The sequence below is a fragment of the Zonotrichia albicollis genome, chromosome 34 (genome assembly GCF_047830755.1).
Source record: "Zonotrichia albicollis isolate bZonAlb1 chromosome 34, bZonAlb1.hap1, whole genome shotgun sequence".
Lineage (NCBI taxonomy): Eukaryota > Metazoa > Chordata > Aves > Passeriformes > Passerellidae > Zonotrichia > Zonotrichia albicollis.
The window spans coordinates 703,044-720,478 of record NC_133852.1 but is presented as its reverse complement, the minus strand read 5'-3'; the positions used below and the strand labels follow the sequence as shown (position 1 = coordinate 720,478).

At 54.1% G+C, this 17,435-nt stretch overlaps 1 protein-coding gene across 1 annotated transcript in view; it reads right to left on the bottom strand.

The window, feature by feature from the left end:
- Nucleotides 1–17,435, bottom strand: part of CACNA1F (calcium voltage-gated channel subunit alpha1 F) — an 88,873-nt gene that overhangs the window by 49,518 nt on the left and 21,920 nt on the right. Inside the window, exons 7-11 of the mRNA XM_074531036.1 lie at nt 9,304–9,500; nt 6,260–6,363; nt 5,047–5,204; nt 4,877–4,960; nt 1,332–1,419 (exon numbers count right to left, since the gene is read on the bottom strand). Of these exons, the coding sequence (XP_074387137.1) occupies nt 1,332–1,419; nt 4,877–4,960; nt 5,047–5,204; nt 6,260–6,363; nt 9,304–9,500 (631 nt within the window). The remainder of the gene's footprint in view (nt 1–1,331; nt 1,420–4,876; nt 4,961–5,046; nt 5,205–6,259; nt 6,364–9,303; nt 9,501–17,435) is intronic.

Here is a 17,435-nt window from a genome sequence, read left to right as displayed (position 1 = left end):
GGGGGTCTGTGGGGTATCCCAGGGGTCTGTGGGGGTGTCCCTGGGTTGGGGGTCCCTGGGCTCTCTTGGGGGTCTCTCGGTGGTCCCGGGTGTCTCTCAGGGGTCTCTCGGGTGTCCCAGGGGTCCCTGAGTTGGGGATCTCGGGGGTCTCGGTCGTCTGTGGGGTTTCTTGGGGTTCCCGGGGGTCCCAGGTGTCTCTCGGGGGTCTCGGGTGCCCTGGGGATCTCTCAGGGGTCCCGGGGTGTCTTGAGGGTCCCAGGGATCCGGGGATCTCTCGGGGGTCCCAGGAATCTGGGGGTCTCTCAGGGGTCCTGGGGGTCTCTCGGGGGTCTCTCGGGGGTCTGGGGGTGTCCCGGGAGTCCCTGGGGTCTGTGGGGGTGTCCCTGGGTTGGGGGTCCCTGGGCTCTCTTGGGGGTCTCTCGGGGGTCCCGGGTGTCTCTCAGGGGTCTCTCGGGTGTCCCAGGGGTCCCTGAGTTGGGGATCTCGGGGGTCTCGGTCATCTGTGGGGTTTCTCGGGGGTCCCGGGGGTCCTGGGGGTCTGTAGGGGTCTCTTGGGGCTCCCTCGGGGGTCCTGGGGATCTCTCAGGGGTCTCTCGGGGGTCCCGGGGGTCTCTCAGGGGTCCCGGGGGTCTCTTGGGGGTCCCTGGGTCGGGGGTCTGTGAGGGGTCCCATGGGTCTGGGGGTGTCCCAGGGGTCTCTTGGGGGTCTCTCAGGTCTCCTGGGGGTCTCTCAGGGGTCCCAGGGGTCTGTGGGGTGTCCTGGGGATCCCTCAGGGGTCCCGGGGGTCTCTCGGGGGTCCCAGGTGTCTCTCGGGGGTCCCTCGGGGGTCCCTCGGGGGTCCCGGAGGTCCCTCGGGGGTCTCTCGGGGGTCCCGGGGGTCTCACAGGGATCCCAGGGGTCTCTCAGGGGTCTCTCGGGTGTCCTGGGGGTCTGTGAGGGGTCCCAGGGATCTGTGGGGTGTCCCTGGGCCAGGGTCAGGGGTCCGGGGGGTCTCTTGGGTGTCCTGGGGATCCCTCAGGGGTCCCAGGGGTCTCTCAGGGGTCCCAGGTGTCTCGGGGGTCCCGGGGGTCTCTTGGGGATCTCTCAGGGGTCCCGGGGTGTCTTGAGGGTACCAGGGATCTGGGGATCTCTCGGGGGTCCCAGGAATCTGGGGGTGTCCCAGGGGTCCCGGGGGTCCCTCGGGGGTGTCCCGGGGGTCCCAGGGGGCCTCTCGGGGGTCCCGGGGGTCCCTCGGGGGTCTCTCAGGGGTCCCGGGGGTCTCTCAGGGGTTCCGGGGGTCTCTCAGGGGTCCCAGGTGTCCCGGGGGTCTCTCGGGGTCCCGGGGCTCTCACAGGCAGCGCTCGCAGGCCGTCGGCGGCGCCTCCTCCTCGCCCACGGTCTCGGTGTTCACTGAGGTGGTTTCACTGCCCGGGAGGCTCGCTGGGAACGGGGACTGGGTAAACTGGGGGGACTGGGAACGGGGAACTGGGTAAACTGGGGGGACTGGGAGAACTGGGAGGGACTGGGAACGGGGAACTGGGTAAACTGGGAGGGACTGGGAGAACTGGGAACGGGGAACTGGGAGACACTGGGAGGGACTGGGAGAACAGGGAACGGGCAACTGGGTAAACTGGGAGGGACTGGGAGAACTGGGTAAACTGGGAATGGGGGACTGGGTAAACTGGGAGAACTGGGAGAACTGGGAACGGGGGACTGGGTAAACTGGGGGGACTGGGAGAACTGGGAACGGGGAACTGGGTAAACTGGGGGGACTGGGAAGGACTGGGAACTGGGTAAACTGGGAGATACTGGGAGGGACTGGGAAGGACTGGGAATGGGCAACTGGGTAAACTGGGAGGGACTGGGGGGACTGGGAATGGGGGGGCTGGGTAAACTGAGGGGACTGGGAGGGACTGGGAAGGACTGGTTAAACTGGGAATGGGGGACTGGGTAAACTGGGAATGGGGGACTGGTTAAACTGGGGGGGACTGGGTAAACTGGGAGAACTGGGGGTACTGGTTAAACTGGGAAGGGTACTGGTTAAACTGGGAGGGGTACTGGTTAAACTGGGGGGACTGGGGGGGGTTACTAGTTAAACTGGAGAGTACTGGTTAAACTGGGGGGTACTGGTTAAACTGGGGGGACAGGGGAACTCGTCAGGGGGCGTTGGGGTGGCTGGGGTCAGGGAATTTGGGGTGCCCAGTCCGGGTGATTTGGGGTGCCCCGATCTGGGGGATTTGGGGTGCCCAAAATTCAGTGAATTCGGGGTACTCCAGTCTGGGGGATTTGGGGTGCCCAGGTTCAGGTAATTTGGGATTTCTGGGTTCAGGGAATTTGGGGTGCCCCAATCTGGGTGTTTTGAGGTGCCCATATCTGGCTGTTTTGGGGTACCCCAGTCTGGGGGATTTGGGGTGTCTGGATTCAGGGAATTTGGGATATCTGGGTTCAGAGAATTTGGGGTGCCCAGGTTCAGAGAATGTGGGATTTCTGGATTCAGGGAATTTGGGGTACCCCAATCTGTGTGTTTTGGGGTGCCCAAAATTCAGTGAATTTGGGGTACCCAGGTTCAGGTAATTTGGGATTTCTGGGTTCAGGGAACTTGGGGTCCCCCAATCTGGATATTTTGGGGTACCCCAATCTGGGTATTTTGGGGTCCCCCAATCTGGGTATATTGGGGTGCCCAGGTTCAGGGAATTTGGGATCTCTGGATTCAGGGAATTTGGGATTTCTGGATTCAGAGAATTTGGGATTTCTGGGTTCAGGGAATTTGGGGTGCCCCAATCTGGGTGTTTTGGGGAACCCCAGTCTGGGGGATTTGGGATCTCTGGGTTCAGGGAATTTGGGATTTCTGGGTTCAGTGAATTTGGGGTACCCCAATCTGTGTGTTTTGGGGTGCCCAGATCTGGGGGATTTGAGGTGCCTGTGTTCAGGGAATTTGGGATTTCTGGGTTCAGGGAATTTGGGATATCTGGGTTCAGATAATTTGGGGTGCCCAGGTTCAGAGAATGTGGGATTTCTGGATTCAGGGAATTTGGGGTGCCCCAATCTGTGTGCTTTGGGGTGCCCAGATTGAGTGAATTTGGGATCTCTGGGTTCAGAGAATGTGGTATTTGTGGGTTCAGGGAATTTGGGGTACCCTCATCTGGGGGATTTGGGGTACCCAGATTCAGTGAATTTGGGATTTCTGGGTTCAGGGAATTTGGGATCTCTGGGTTCAGGGAATTTGGGATTTCTGGGTTCAGGGACTTTGGGATTTCTGGATTCAGGGAATTTGGGGTACCCCCATCTGGGGGATTTGGGGTACCCAGATTCAGTGAATTTGGGATTTCTGGGTTCAGGGAATTTGGGATGTCTGGGTTCAGATAATTTGGGGTGCCCAGGTTCAGAGAATGTGGGATTTCTGGATTCAGGGCATTTGGGGTGCCCCAATCTGTGTGCTTTGGGGTGCCCAGATTGAGTGAATTTGGGATTTCTGGGTTCAGGGAATTTGGGATTTCTGGGTTCAGGGAACTTGGGGTACCCCAATCTGGGTATTTTGGGGTCCCCCAATCTGGGTATATTGAGGTGCCCAGGTTCAGGGAATTTGGGATTTCTGGGTTCAGAGAATTTGGGGAGCCCAGGTTCAGGGAATTTGGGATCTCTGGATTCAGAGAATTTGGGATTTCTGGGTTCAGGGAATTTGGGGTACCCCAATCTGGGTGTTTTGGGGAACCCCAGTCTGGGGGATTTGGGGTGTCTGGGTTCAGGGGATTTTGGATTTCTGGGTTCAGGGAATTTGGGATTTCTGGATTCAGGGAATTTGGGGTGCCCCAATCTGGGGGATTTGGGGTGCCCAAAATTCAGTGAATTTGGGGTACCCCAATCTGGTTATTATGGGGTACCCCAATCTGGGTATTTTGGGGTGTCTGGGTTCAGGGAATTTGGGATCTCTGGGTTCAGGGAATTTGGGATTTCTGGATTCAGGGAATTTGGGGTACCCCCATCTGGGTATTTTGGGGTGTCTGGATTCAGGGAATTTGGGGTGCCCACATTCAGCGAATTTGGGATCTCTGGGTTCAGGGAATTTGGGATCTCTGGGTTCGGGGAATTTGGGGTACCCCCATCTGGGGATTTGGGGTACCCAGATTCAGTGAATTTGGGATTTCTGGGTTCTGGGAATTTGGGATCTCTGGGTTCAGGGAACTTGGGGTCCCCCAATCTGGGCATTTTGGGGAACCCCAGTCTGGGGAATTTGGGGTGTCTGGATTCAGGGAATTTGGGATTTCTGGGTTCAGGGAATTTGGGGTGCCCCAATCTGGGTGCTTTGGGGTGCCCCAATCTGGGTGTTTTGGGGAACCCCAGTCTGGGGGATTTGGGATATCTGTATTCAGGGAATTTGGGATCTCTGGATTCAGGGAATTTGGGATTTCTGGATTTGGGGAATTTGGGGTACGCCAGTCTGGGGGATTTGGGGTGTCTGAATTCAGTGAATTTGGGATTTCTGGGTTCAGGGAATTTGGGGTACCCCCATCTGGGGGATTTGGGGTACCCAGATTCAGTGAATTTGGGATCTCTGGGTTCAGGGAATTTGGGATTTCTGGGTTCAGGGAACTTGGGGTACCCCAATCTGGGTATTTTCGGGTGCCCCAATCTGGGTATTTTGGGGTGCCCCAATCTGCACATTTTGGGGTGCCCCAATCTGGGTATTTTCGGGTGCCCCAATCTGGGTATTTTGGGGTGCCCCAATCTGCACATTTTGGGGTGCCCAGATTCAGTGAATTTGGGATTTCTGGGTTCAGGGAATTTGGGATCTCTGGGTTCAGGGAACTTGGGGTGCCCCAATCTGCACATTTTGGGGTCCCCCAATCTGCACATTTTGGGGTGCCCCCAATCTGCACATTTTGGGGTGCCGGGGTACCGTGCGTGTCCGTGGAGTGACTCGCGTGCCGCAGCCACTTCAGCCTCGGCTTCCTCTTCCCCATCAGCTCCTCCGCGGTCAGACCTGAGGGAAACCAAACCCACGGGGATTTTGGGGCGCTCAGGATTTTGGGGTTCAGCCCCAAACCCGCCCCCCAAAGCGCCACTGACGGTGCTTGTCGTGCTCTCCCTCCTCTTCCTCGCCCTCGAGCTCGGCCTGGGTGATCCAGTCCATGTAACCCCGCAGGTCCTCCTCCAGCTGCTGCTTCTCGCGCAGCTTCTGGAAATCTCCGCGGGCTTTGGCCTTCTCGCGCTCCTTGGAGAACTCCCTGGGGACGGGGACAGGTGGGACCCCCAAAACGGCAAGGTGGGACCCCCAAAAATGCCCAGGTGTGACACCCCAGAATATCCAAAAAAATCCCCAAAATGCCGAAGTGTGATCTCCAAAAAATCCCAAAAATCCCATGGTGTGACCCCCCGAAAGATCCCAAAAAAATCCCTCAAAAATCCCAAAAATAAAAAAAAAAATCCCAAAAAATCTCCCAACAATCTCCCAAAAATCCCAAAAAATCCCCCAAAAATCCCAAAAATGCCATGTTGTGACCCCCCAAAAATGCCCAGGTGTGACCCCCAAAAAATCCCTAAAAATACCAAAAAATTTTTTTTAAATCCCCTAAAAATTCCCCAAAAGAATCCCAAAAAAATCCTCAAAAAATCCCCCCCAAAAAATCACAAAAATGCCAAGGTGCGAGCCCCACCCAAAATCCCAAAAAATGCAAAAAAATTCAAAAAAATCCCCAAAAATAAAAAAAATCCCCCAAAATCCCCCAAAAATCCCAAGGTGTGACCCCCCTCAAAAAATCCCAAGAAATCCCCAAAAATCCCGAAACATCCAAAAAAAAGCAAGGTGTGACCCCTCCCAAAAATCCCAAGGTGTGATCCCCACAAAAAATCCCAAAAAAGCCAAGGTGTGATCACCAAAAAATCCCCCTCAAAGTCCCCCAAAAATCCCCCAAAAATTCCATAAAATCCCCCAAAATCCCCAAAACCTCCACAAAAAATCCCAAAAATGCCAGCGTGTGATCCCCAGAAAAATCCCAAAAAATCCCAAAAACACCAAGGTGTGATCACCAAAAAATCCCCCCAAAATCCTAAAAAAAATCCCCAAAAATGCCACGGTGTGACCCCCTAAAAAATCCCCAAAAAAATCCCAACAAATCCCAAAAATTCCCCAAAAAACTCCCAAAAATCCCCCAAAAAAACCCCAAAAATTCAAAAAGAATTCCAAAAAAATCCCCAAAAAATCCCCAAAACCCCAAAAAATATCCCAAAAATTCCCAAAAAATCCCAAAAAAATCCCAAAAACCCCGAATTGGGCCCTGACCCGCTGAGCACGCCCAGGACGAGGTTGAGCACGAAGAAGGAGCCGAAGATGACGAGGCTGACGAAGTAAATCCAGGGCAGCTCGTGGCCCATGGCGTCCTGCATCTGTGGGGAGGGGGGAAAGTGGGGTCAGGGGGACCCCAAAAATCCCAAAGGCATGGGCAGGGGTGAGGGGGACCCCAAAAATCCCAAATGGATGTTCGGGTCATGGGGGGACCCCAAAAATCCCTGTTTGGGTGAGGGGACCCCAAACATCTCAAATCCATCCTCGGGTCATGAGGGGGACCCCAAAAATCCCAAAGGCATGGGCAGGGGTGAGGGGGACCCCAAAAATCCCAAATCTGTCCTCGGGTCATTGGGGGGACCCCAAAAATCCCAAATGCATGTTCAGGTAAAGGGAAACCCCAAAAATCCATGTTTGGGTGAGGGGGACCCCAAAAATCCCAAGGGCATGTTCAGGTCATGGGGGGACCCCAAAAATCCCTGTCTGGGTGAGGGGGACCCCAAAAATTCCAAATGGGTGTTCAGGGGTGAGGGGGACCCCAAAAATCCCTGTTCAGGTGAAGGGGGACCCCAAACATCCCAAATCTGTCCTCGGGTCATGGGGGGGACCCCAAAAATCCCAAATGCATGTTCAGGTAAAGGGGAACCCCAAAAATCCCTGTTTGGGTGAGGGGGACCCCAAAAATCCCAAATCCTGGCTCAGGTCATGGGGGAACCCCAAAAATCCCTGTCTGGGTGAGGGGGACCCCAAAAATCCCAAATAGATGTTCGGGGGTGAGGGGGACCCCAAAAATCCCAAATCCATCCTCAGATCATGAGGGGGACCCCAAAAATCCCAAATGCATGTTCAGGTCATGGGGGGACTCCAAAAATCCCTGTTTGGGTGAAGGGGACCCCAAAAATCCCAAAGACATGGTCAGGGGTGAGGGGGACCCCAAAAATCCCTGTTTGGGTGAGGGGGGACCCCAAAAATCCCAAATCCATCCTCGGGTGATGGGGGGGACCCCAAAAATCCCAAATCCTGGCTCAGGTCATGGGGGAACCCCAAAAATCCCTGTCTGGGTGAGGGGGACCCCAAAAATTCCAAATGCATGGGCAGAGGTGAGGGGGACCCCAAAAATCCCAAATCCATCCTCGGGTCATGGGGGGACCCCAAAAATCCCTGTTTGGGTGAAGGGGACCCCAAAAATCCCTGTCTGGGTGAGGGGGACCCCAAAAATCCCAAATGGATGTTCGGGTCATGGGGGGACCCCAAAAATCTCTGTTTGGGTGAGGGGGACCCCAAAAATCCCAAAGGCATGGGCAGGGGTGAGGGGGACCCCAAAAATCCCAAATCCATCCTCGGGTGATGGGATTTTGGGGGGTTCAATGATTTATATGGGAATTTTGGGGTTCTCACTGATTTATATCAGAATTTTTGGGGGTCTCAGAGAAGGGTTATGAGGATTTTAGGGGTCTCAATGATTTATATGGGAATTTTGGGGCTCTCACTGATTTGTATCAGAATTTTGGGGGGGTCTCAGTGATTTTTGGGGTCTCACCCAATAGAGCACATCGGTCCATCCCTCCATGGTGATGCACTGGAACACGGTGAGCTCAGGGATGTGTGTGAGGATTTTGGGGCTCTCAGTGATTTATATGGGAATTTTGGGGTTCTCAATGATTTATATCAGAATTTTGGGGGGCTCAGGGAGGGTTTATGAGAATTTGGGGGGATCAAAAATTTGTATGAAGGTTTTGGGGGACCAGGGATGAGTGTGAGGATTTTGAGGGTCTCAATGATTTATATGAGAATTTTGGGGGTTCTCAATAATTTGTGTGTGGATTTTGGTGGAGCTCAATGATTTGTGTGAGGATTTTTGGGGTCTCAGTGATTTATTCGAGAATTTTGGGAGTCTCACTAATTTTAGGGGGCTCAGTGATTTATATCAGAATTTTTGGGGTCTCAGTGATTTATATGGGAATTTTTGGGTCTCTCAATGATTTATATGGGAATTTTGGGGCTCTCACTGATTTATATCAGAATTTTTGGGGTCTCAGTGATTTATATGGGAATTTTGGGGGTCTCACCCAATAAAGGACGTCAGTCCAGCCCTCCATGGTGATGCACTGGAACACGGTGAGCTCAGGGATGTGTGTGAGGATTTGGGGGTTCTCAATGATTTATATGGGAATTTTTGGGGGGGGTCTCAGTGATTTTTTGGGGTCTCACCCAATACAGGACATCGGTCCAGCCCTCCATGGTGATGCACTGGAACACGGTGAGCTCAGGGAGGGTTTATGAGGATTTTGGGGTTCTCACTGATTTATATCAGAATTTTTGGGGCTCTCACTGATTTATATGGGAATTTTGGGGTTCTCAATGATTTATATCAGAATTTTTGGGGGTCTCAGTGAGGGGTTATGATGATTTTGGGGTCTCACCCAATAAAGGACATCGGTCCAGCCCTCCATGGTGATGCACTGGAACACGGTGAGCTCAGGGATGTGTGTGAGGATTTTGGGGTTCTCAATGATTTATATCAGAATTTTGGGGTTCTCACTGATTTATATCAGAATTTTTGGGGGTCTCAGGGAGGGGTTATGAGGATTTTGGGGGTCTCAATGATTTATATGGGAATTTTGGGCTCTCACTGATTTATATGGGAATTTTGGGGTTCTCAATGATTTATATCAGAATTTTTGGGGTTCTCAGTGATTTATATCAGAATTTTGGGGCTCTCAATGATTTATAGGGGAATTTTGGGGTTCTCAATGATTTATATGGGAATTTTTGGGGTCTCACCCAATAGAGCACATCAGTCCAGCCCTCCATGGTGATGCACTGGAACACGGTGAGCTCAAGGAGGGGTTATGAAGATTTTGGGGTTCTCACTGATTTATATGGGAATTTTTGGGGTCTCACCCAGTAAAGGACGTCGGTCCAGCCCTCCATGGTGATGCACTGGAACACGGTGAGCTCAGGGATGTGTGTGCGGATTTTGGGGAGCTCAGTGATTTTGGGGTTCTCAGTGATTTATATCAGAATTTTTGGGGTCTCACCCAATACAGAACATCGGTCCAGCCCTCCATGGTGATGCACTGGAACACGGTGAGCATGGCGAAGAAGAAGTTGTCGAAGTTGGTGATGCCGCCGTTGGGCCCCTCCCAGCGGCCGCGGCACTCGGTGTTGTTCTGCAGGCACGCGCGGCCGTGGCCCGAGAACGCGCACGGGGACGGATCGTCCTCGGACTCCAGGTCTGGGGAGGGGACAGGGACAGGGATGGGACAGGGACAGGACAGGGACAGGGTGTTAAGAAGACCCCACCCCTAAATTAAGGAACTCAGAACCCTGCTGGGCTCTCTTGGGGAGGTTCTCAGTGAATTTAGGGGGGGTCTCAGTCAGTTAAACCCTCCTGGGGTGTCCTGGAAGGGGCTTTAGGGGATTTAGGGGGGTCTCAGAGTATTGGGAACCCCAAAATCCTGCTGGGGTGTCCTGTGGGGACTCTCAGTGAATTTAGGGGGGTCTCAGTGTTCTGGGAACCCCAAAACCCTGGTGGGGTGTCCTGGGGGATCCCCAGTTCTGGGAGTGGGACAATCTCAGGATTTTTAGGGGAATCTCAATGTGGGGATCCCAATCCCTGAACGGGAGCCCTGAGGGGACTCTGGGGGTGCCCTGGGGTCTTCAGGGGGGTCTCAGTGTGTTAGGGAACCCCAAAACCCTGCTGGGGTGTCCTGGAGGGGTTCTCAGGTGATTTGGGGGGGTCTCAGTGAGTTAAGGAACCCCAAAACCCCACTGGGGTGTCCTAGAGAGGATTTAGGGGGGGGTCTCAGTGTGTTGGGAAACCCCAAAACCCCACTGGGGTGTCCTGGAGGGGTTCTCAGTGATTTGGGGGAGTCTCAATGTGTCAATGAACCCCAAAACCCCACTGGGGTGTCCTGGGGGATCCTCAGTTCTGGGAGTGGGACAATCTCAGAAATTTTAGGGGAATCTCAGAAATTTTTAGGGGGAATCTCAATGTAGGGATCCCAATCCCTGAACCGGAGCCCTGAGGGGACTCTGGGGGTGCCCTGGGGTCTTCAGGGGGGGTCTCAGTGAGTTAAGGAACCCCAAAATCCTGCTGGGATGTCCTAGAGAGGATTTAGGGGGGTCTCAGTGTGTTAAAGAACCCCAAAACCCCACTGGGGTGACCTAGAGGGAATTTATGGGGGTCTCAGTGTGTTAAGAAGACCCCACCCCTAAATTCAGGAACTCAAAACCCTGCTGGGCTCTTTTGGGGGGGCTCTCAGTGAATTTAGGGGGGTCTCAGTTGGTCAATGAACCCCAAAACCCCACTGGGGTGTCCTGGAGGGGTTCTCAGGTGATTTGGGGGGGTTCTCAGTGAGTTAAGGAACCCCAAAACCCCAATGGGATGTCCTGGGGCATCCTCGGTTCAGAAATTTTTAGGGGGAATCTCAGAAATTTTTAGGGGGAATCTCAATGTGGGGATCCCAATCCCTGAACGGGAGCCCTGAGGGGACTCTGGGGGTGTCCTGGGGTCTTCAGGGGGGTCTCAGTGAGTTAAGGAACCCCAAAACCCCACTGGGATGTCCTGGAGGGGTTCTCAGTGAATTTAGGGGGGTCTCAGTGGGTCAATGAACCCCATAACCCTGCTGGGGGGGTCTCAGGAGATTTTGGGGGGCTCAGTGTGTTAAAGAACCCCAAAACCCCACTGGGGTGACCCAGAGGGAATTTATGGGGGTCTCAGTGTGTTAAGAAGACCCCACCCCTAAATTAAGGAACTCAGAACCCTGCTGGGCTCTCTTGGGGGGGTTCTCAGTGAATTTAGGGGGGGTCTCAGTGAATTTAGGGGGGGTCTCAGTGAATTTAGGGGGGGTCTCAGTGTTCTGGGAACCCCAAAACTCCACTGGGATGTCCTGGAGGGGTTCTCAGTGAATTTAGGGGGGGGGTCTCAGTCAGTTAAACCTTCCTGGGGTGTCCTGGAAGGGTCTTTAGGGGATTTAGGGGGGGTGTCAGAGTGATGGGAACCCCAAAACCCCACTGGGGTGACCCAGAGGGAATTTATGGGGGTCTCAGTGTGTTAAGAAGACCCCACCCCTAAATGAAGGAACTCAGAACCCTGCTGGGCTCTCTTGGGGGGGTTCTCAGTGAATTTAGGGGGGGTCTCAGCGTGTTAGGGAACCCCAAAATCCTGCTTGGGGTATCCTGGGAAATCCTCAGTGCTGGGGTTTGGGGTCTCAGGAGCTTTAGGGGGATCTCAGTGTATTAAAGAACCCCAAAACCCCAATGGGGTCACCTAGAGAGGATTTAGGGAATTTAGGGGGGTCTCAGTGTGACAATGAACCCCAAAACCCCACTGGGATGTCCTGGAGAGGATTTAGGGGGGTCTCAGTCTTTTAAGGAACCCCAAAATCCTGCTGGGATGTCCTGGAGAGGATTTAGGGAATTTAGGGGGGTCTCAGTGTGTTAAGGAACCCCAAAACCCCACTGGGATGTCCTGGAGAGAATTTAGGGGGGTCTCAGTGTGTTGGGGAACCCCAAAACCCCACTGGGATGTCCTGGGGGATCCCCAGTTCTGGGAGTGGGACAATCTCAGGATTTTTAGGGGAATCTCAGAAATTTTTAGGGGGAATCTCAATGTGGGGATCCCAATCCCTGAACGGGAGCCCTGAGGGGACTCTGGGGGTGCCCTGGGGTCTTCAGGGGGGTCTCAGTGAGTTAAGGAACCCCAAAACCCCACTGGGGTGTCCTGGAGGGGTTCTCAGGTGATTTGGGTGGGTCTCAGTGTGTTAAAGAACCCCAAAATCCTGCTGGGGTGTCCTAGAGGGAATTTAGGGGGGTCTCAGTGTGTTAAGAAGACCCCACCCCTAAATGAAGGAACTCAGAACCCTGCTGGGCTCTCTTGGGGGGGTTCTCAGTGAATTTAGGGGGGGTCTCAGTGTGTTGGGGAACCCCAAAATCCTGCTTGGGGTATCCTGGGAAATCCTCAGTGCTGGGGTTTGGGGTCTCAGGAGCTTTAGGGGGATCTCAGTGTATTAAAGAACCCCAAAACCCCAATGGGGTGTCCAGGAGGGGGTCTCAGTGAATTTAGGGGAGTCTCAGTGAGTTAAGGAACCCCAAAACCCCACTGGGATGTCCTGGGGGATCCCCAATTCTGGGAGTGGGACAATCTCAGAAATTTTAGGGGAATCTCAGAAATTTTTAGGGGGAATCTCAATGTGGGGATCCCAATCCCTGAACGGGAGCCCTGAGGGCACTCTGGGGGTGCCCTGGGGTCTTCAGGGGGGTCTCAGTGAGTTAAGGAACCCCAAAATCCTGCTGGGATGTGCTGGAGAGGATTTAGGGGGGTCTCAGTGTGTTAAAGAGCCCCAAAACCCCACTGGGGTGACCCAGAGGGAATTTATGGGGGTCTCAGTGTGTTAAGAAGACCCCACCCCTAAATGAAGGAACTCAGAACCCTGCTGGGCTCTCTTGGGGGGGTTCTCAGTGAATTTAGGGGGGGTCTCAGTGTGTTGGGGAACCCCAAAATCCTGCTTGGGGTATCCTGGGAAATCCTCAGTGCTGGGGTTTGGGGTCTCAGGAGCTTTGGGGGGATCTCAGTGTATTAAAGAACCCCAAAACCCCAATGGGGTGACCTAGAGAGGATTTAGGGAATTTAGGGGAGTCTCAGTGAGTTAAGGAACCCCAAAATCCTGCTGGGATGTCCTGGAGAGGATTTAGGGGAGTCTAAGTGTGTTGGGAACCCCAAAATCCTGCTGGGATATCCTGGGAGAGTCTTTAGGGAATTTAGGGGGGTCTCAGAGAGTTAAGGAACCCCAAAACCCCACTGGGGTGTCCTGGGGGATCCCCAGTTCTGGGAGTGGGACAATCTCAGAAATTTTTAGGGGGAATCTCAATGTGGGGATCCCAATCCCTGAACGGGAGCCCTGAGGGGACTCTGGGGGTGTCCTGGGGTCTCCAGGGGGGTCTCAGTGAGTTAGGGAACCCCAAAACTCCACTGGGGTGTCCTAGAGAGGATTTAGGGGGGCTCAATGTGTTAAACCCTCCTGGGGTGTCCTGGAAGGGTCTTCAGGGAATTTAGGGGGGTCTCAGTGTGTTGGGGAACCCCAAAATCCTGCTTGGGGTATCCTGGGAAATCCTCAGTGCTGGGGTTTGGGGTCTCAGGAGCTTTAGGGGGATCTCAGTGTATGAAAGAACCCCAAAACCCCAATGGGGTGACCTAGAGAGGATTTAGGGAATTTAGGGGGGTCTCAGTGTGACAATGAACCCCAAAACCCCACTGGGATGTCCTGGGGGATCCCCAGTTCTGGGAGTGGGACAATCTCAGAAATTTTAGGGGGAATCTCAGAAATTTTTAGGGGGACTCTCAATGTGGGGATCCCAATCCCTGAACGGGAGCCCTGAGGGGACTCTGGGGGTGTCCTGGGGTCTTCAGGGGGGTCTCAGTGAGTTAAGGAACCCCAAAACCCCACTGGGGTGACCCAGAGGGAATTTATGGGGGTCTCAGTGTGTTAAGAAGACCCCACCCCTAAATTAAGGAACTCAGAACCCTGCTGGGCTCTCTTGGGGGGGTTCTCAGTGAATTTAGGGGGGTTCTCAGTGAATTTAGGGGGGTTCTCAGTGAATTTAGGGGGGGTCTCAGTGTGTTGGGGAACCCCAAAATCCTGCTTGGGGTATCCTGGGAAATCCTCAGTGCTGGGGTTTGGGGTCTCAGGAGCTTTAGGGGGATCTCAGTGTATTAAAGAACCCCAAAACCCCAATGGGGTGACCTAGAGAGGATTTAGGGAATTTAGGGGGGTCTCAGTGTGTTAAGGAACCCCAAAACCCCAATGGGATGTCCTGGGGGATCCCCAGTTCTGGGAGTGGGACAATCTCAGAAATTTTAGGGGAATCTCAGAAATTTTTAGGGGGAATCTCAATGTGGGGATCCCAATCCCTGAACGGGAGCCCTGAGGGGACTCTGGGGGTGTCCTGGGGTCTTCAGGGGGGTCTCAGTGAGTTAAGGAACCCCAAAACTCCACTGGGATGTCCTGGAGAGGATTTAGGGGGGTCTCAGTGTGTCAATGAACCCCAAAACCCCACTGGGGTGACCCAGAGGGAATTTATGGGGGTCTCAGTGTGTTAAGAAGACCCCACCCCTAAATTAAGGAACTCAAAACCCTGCTGGGCTCTCTTGGGGGGGTTCTCAGGGAATTTAGGGGGGGGGTCTCAGTCAGTTAAACCCTCCTGGGGTGTCCTGGAAGGGGCTTTAGGGGATTTAGGGGGGTCTCAGAGTGATGGGAACCCCAAAACCCTGCTGGGGGGGTGCTCAGGAGATTTTGGGGGGCTCAGTGTGTTAAAGAACCCCAAAACCCCACTGGGGTGACCTGGAGGGGTTCTCAGTGAATTTAGGGGTGTCTCAGTGAGTTAAACCCTCCTGGGGTTCTCAGGACATTTTGGGGGCTCTCAGTGTGTTAAGGAACCCCAAAACCCCACTGGGATGTCCTAGAGAGGATTTATGGGGGTCTCAGTGTGTCAATGAACCCCAAAACCCCACTGGGGTGTCCTGGAGGGGTTCTCAGTGATTTGGGGGGGGTCTCAGTGAGTTAAGGAACCCCAAAACCCCACTGGGGTGTCCTGGGGGATCCCCGGTTCTGGGAGTGGGACAATCTCAGAATTTTTAGGGGAATCTCAGAAATTTTTAGGGGGAATCTCAGAAATTTTTAGGGGGAATCTCAATGTGGGGATCCCAATCCCTGAACGGGAGCCCTGAGGGCACTCTGGGGGTGCCCTGGGGTCTTCAGGGGGGTCTCAGTGAGTTAGGGAACCCCAAAACCCCACTGGGATGTCCTAGAGAGGATTTAGGGGGGTCTCAGTGAGTTAAGGAACCCCAAAATCCTGCTGGGGTGTCCTGGAGGGGTTCTCAGTGAATTTAGGGGGGGGTCTCAGTCAGTTAAACCTTCCTGGGGTGTCCTGGAAGGGGCTTTAGGGGATTTAGGGGGGGTGTCAGAGTGATGGGAACCCCAAAACCCCACTGGGGTGACCCAGAGGGAATTTATGGGGGTCTCAGTGTGTTAAGAAGACCCCACCCCTAAATTAAGGAACTCAGAACCCTGCTGGGCTCTCTTGGGGGGGTTCTCAGGGAATTTAGGGGGGGGTCTCAAAGTCTTAGGAACCCCAATACCCTCCTGGGGATGTCCTGGAGGGGTTCTCAGTGAATTTAGGGGGGTCTCAGTGTTCTGGGAACCCCAAAACCCTGATGGGATGTCCTGGGGCATCCTTGGTTCAGAAATTTTAGGGGAATCTCAGAAATTTTTAGGGGGAATCTCAATGTAGGGATCCCAATCCCTGAACCGGAGCCCTGAGGGGACTCTGGGGGTGTCCTGGGGTCTTCAGGGGGGTCTCAGTGTGTTAGGGAACCCCAAAACCACACTGGGATGTTCTCAGTGAATTTAGGAGGGTCTCAGAGTGTTGGGAACCCCAAAACCCAACTGGGGTGTCCTGGAGGGGTTCTCAGTGAATTTAGGGGGGGTCTCAGTGAGTTAAACCTTCCTGGGGTGTCCTGGAATGGTCTTTAGGGGATTTAGGGGGGTCTCAGAGTGTTGGGAACCCCAAAATCCTGCTGGGGTGTCCTGGAGGATCCTCAATGCTGGGCTGAGGGGTCTCAGGAATTTTAGGGGGGTCTCAACATTCTGGGAACCCCAAAACCCCACTGGGGTGTCCAGGAGGGGTTCTCAGTGAATTTAGGGGGGTCTCAAAGTGTTGGGAACCCCAAAATCCTGCTGGGGTGTCCTGGGGAATCCCCAGTTCTGGGAGTGGGACAATCTCAGAAATTTTAGGGGAATCTCAGGATTTTTAGGGGGAATCTCAATGTGGGGATCCCAATCCCTGAACGGGAGCCCTGAGGGGACTCTGGGGGTGTCCTGGGGTCTTCAGGGGGGTCTCAGTATGTTAGGGAACCCCAAAACCCCACTGGGATGTCCTGGAGGGGTTCTCAGTGAATTTAGGGGGGTCTCAGTGTGTCAATGGACCCCAAAACCCCACTGGGGTGTCCTGGAGAGGATTTAGGGGAGTCTCAGGGTGTTGGGAACCCCAAAACCCCACTGGGGTGTCCTGTGGGGACTCTCAGTGAATTTAGGGGAGTCTCAGTGTGCCAATGAACCCCATAACCCTGCTGGGGGGGTGCTCAGGAGATTTTGGGGGTCTCAGTGAGTTAAAGAACCCCAAAACCCCAATGGGGTGTCCTGGGGGATCCCCAGTTCTGGGAGTGGGACAATCTCAGAAATTTTTAGGGGAATCTCAGAAATTTTTAGGGGGAATCTCAATGTGGGGATCCCAATCCCTGAACGGGAGCCCTGAGGGGACTCTGGGGGTGCCCTGGGGTCTTCAGAGGGGTCTCAGTGTGTTAAGGAACCCCAAAACCCCACTGGGGTGTCCTGGAGGGGTTCTCAGGTGATTTGGGGGGGTCTCAGTGTGACAATGAACCCCAAAACCCCACTGGGGTGTCCTGGGGGTTCCCCAGTTCTGGGAGTGGGACAATCTCAGAAATTTTTAGGGGGAATCTCAGTGTGGGGATCCCAATCCCTGAACTGGAGCCCTGAGGGGACTCTGGGGGTGTCCTGGGGTCTTCAGGGGGGTCTGAGTGTGTTAAGGAACCCCAAAATCCTGCTGGGATGTGCTGGAGAGGATTTAGGGGTGTCTCAGTATGTTGGGAACCCCAAAACCCCACTGGGGTGACCCAGAGGGAATTTATGGGGGTCTCAGTGTGTTAAGAAGACCCCACCCCTAAATGAAGGAACTCAGAACCCTGCTGGGCTCTCTTGGGGGGGTTCTCAGTGAATTTAGGGGGGGTCTCAGTGTGTTGGGGAACCCCAAAATCCTGCTGGGATGTCCTGGAGAGGATTTAGGGGGGTCTCAGTGTTCTGGGAACCCCAAAATCCTGCTGGGGTGTCCTGGAGGATCCTCAATGCTGGGCTGAGGGGTCTCAGGAATTTTAGGGGGCCTCAACATTCTGGGAACCCCAAAACCCCACTGGGGTGTCCTGGAGGGGTTCTCAGTGAATTTAGGGGGGTCTCAGTGTGCCAATGAACCCCCTAACCCTGCTGGGGGGGTGCTCAGGAGATTTTGGGGGTCTCAGTGAGTTAAGGAACCCCAAAACCCCACTGGGGTGTCCTGGAGGGGTTATCAGTGAATTTAGGGGGGTCTCAGTGAGTTA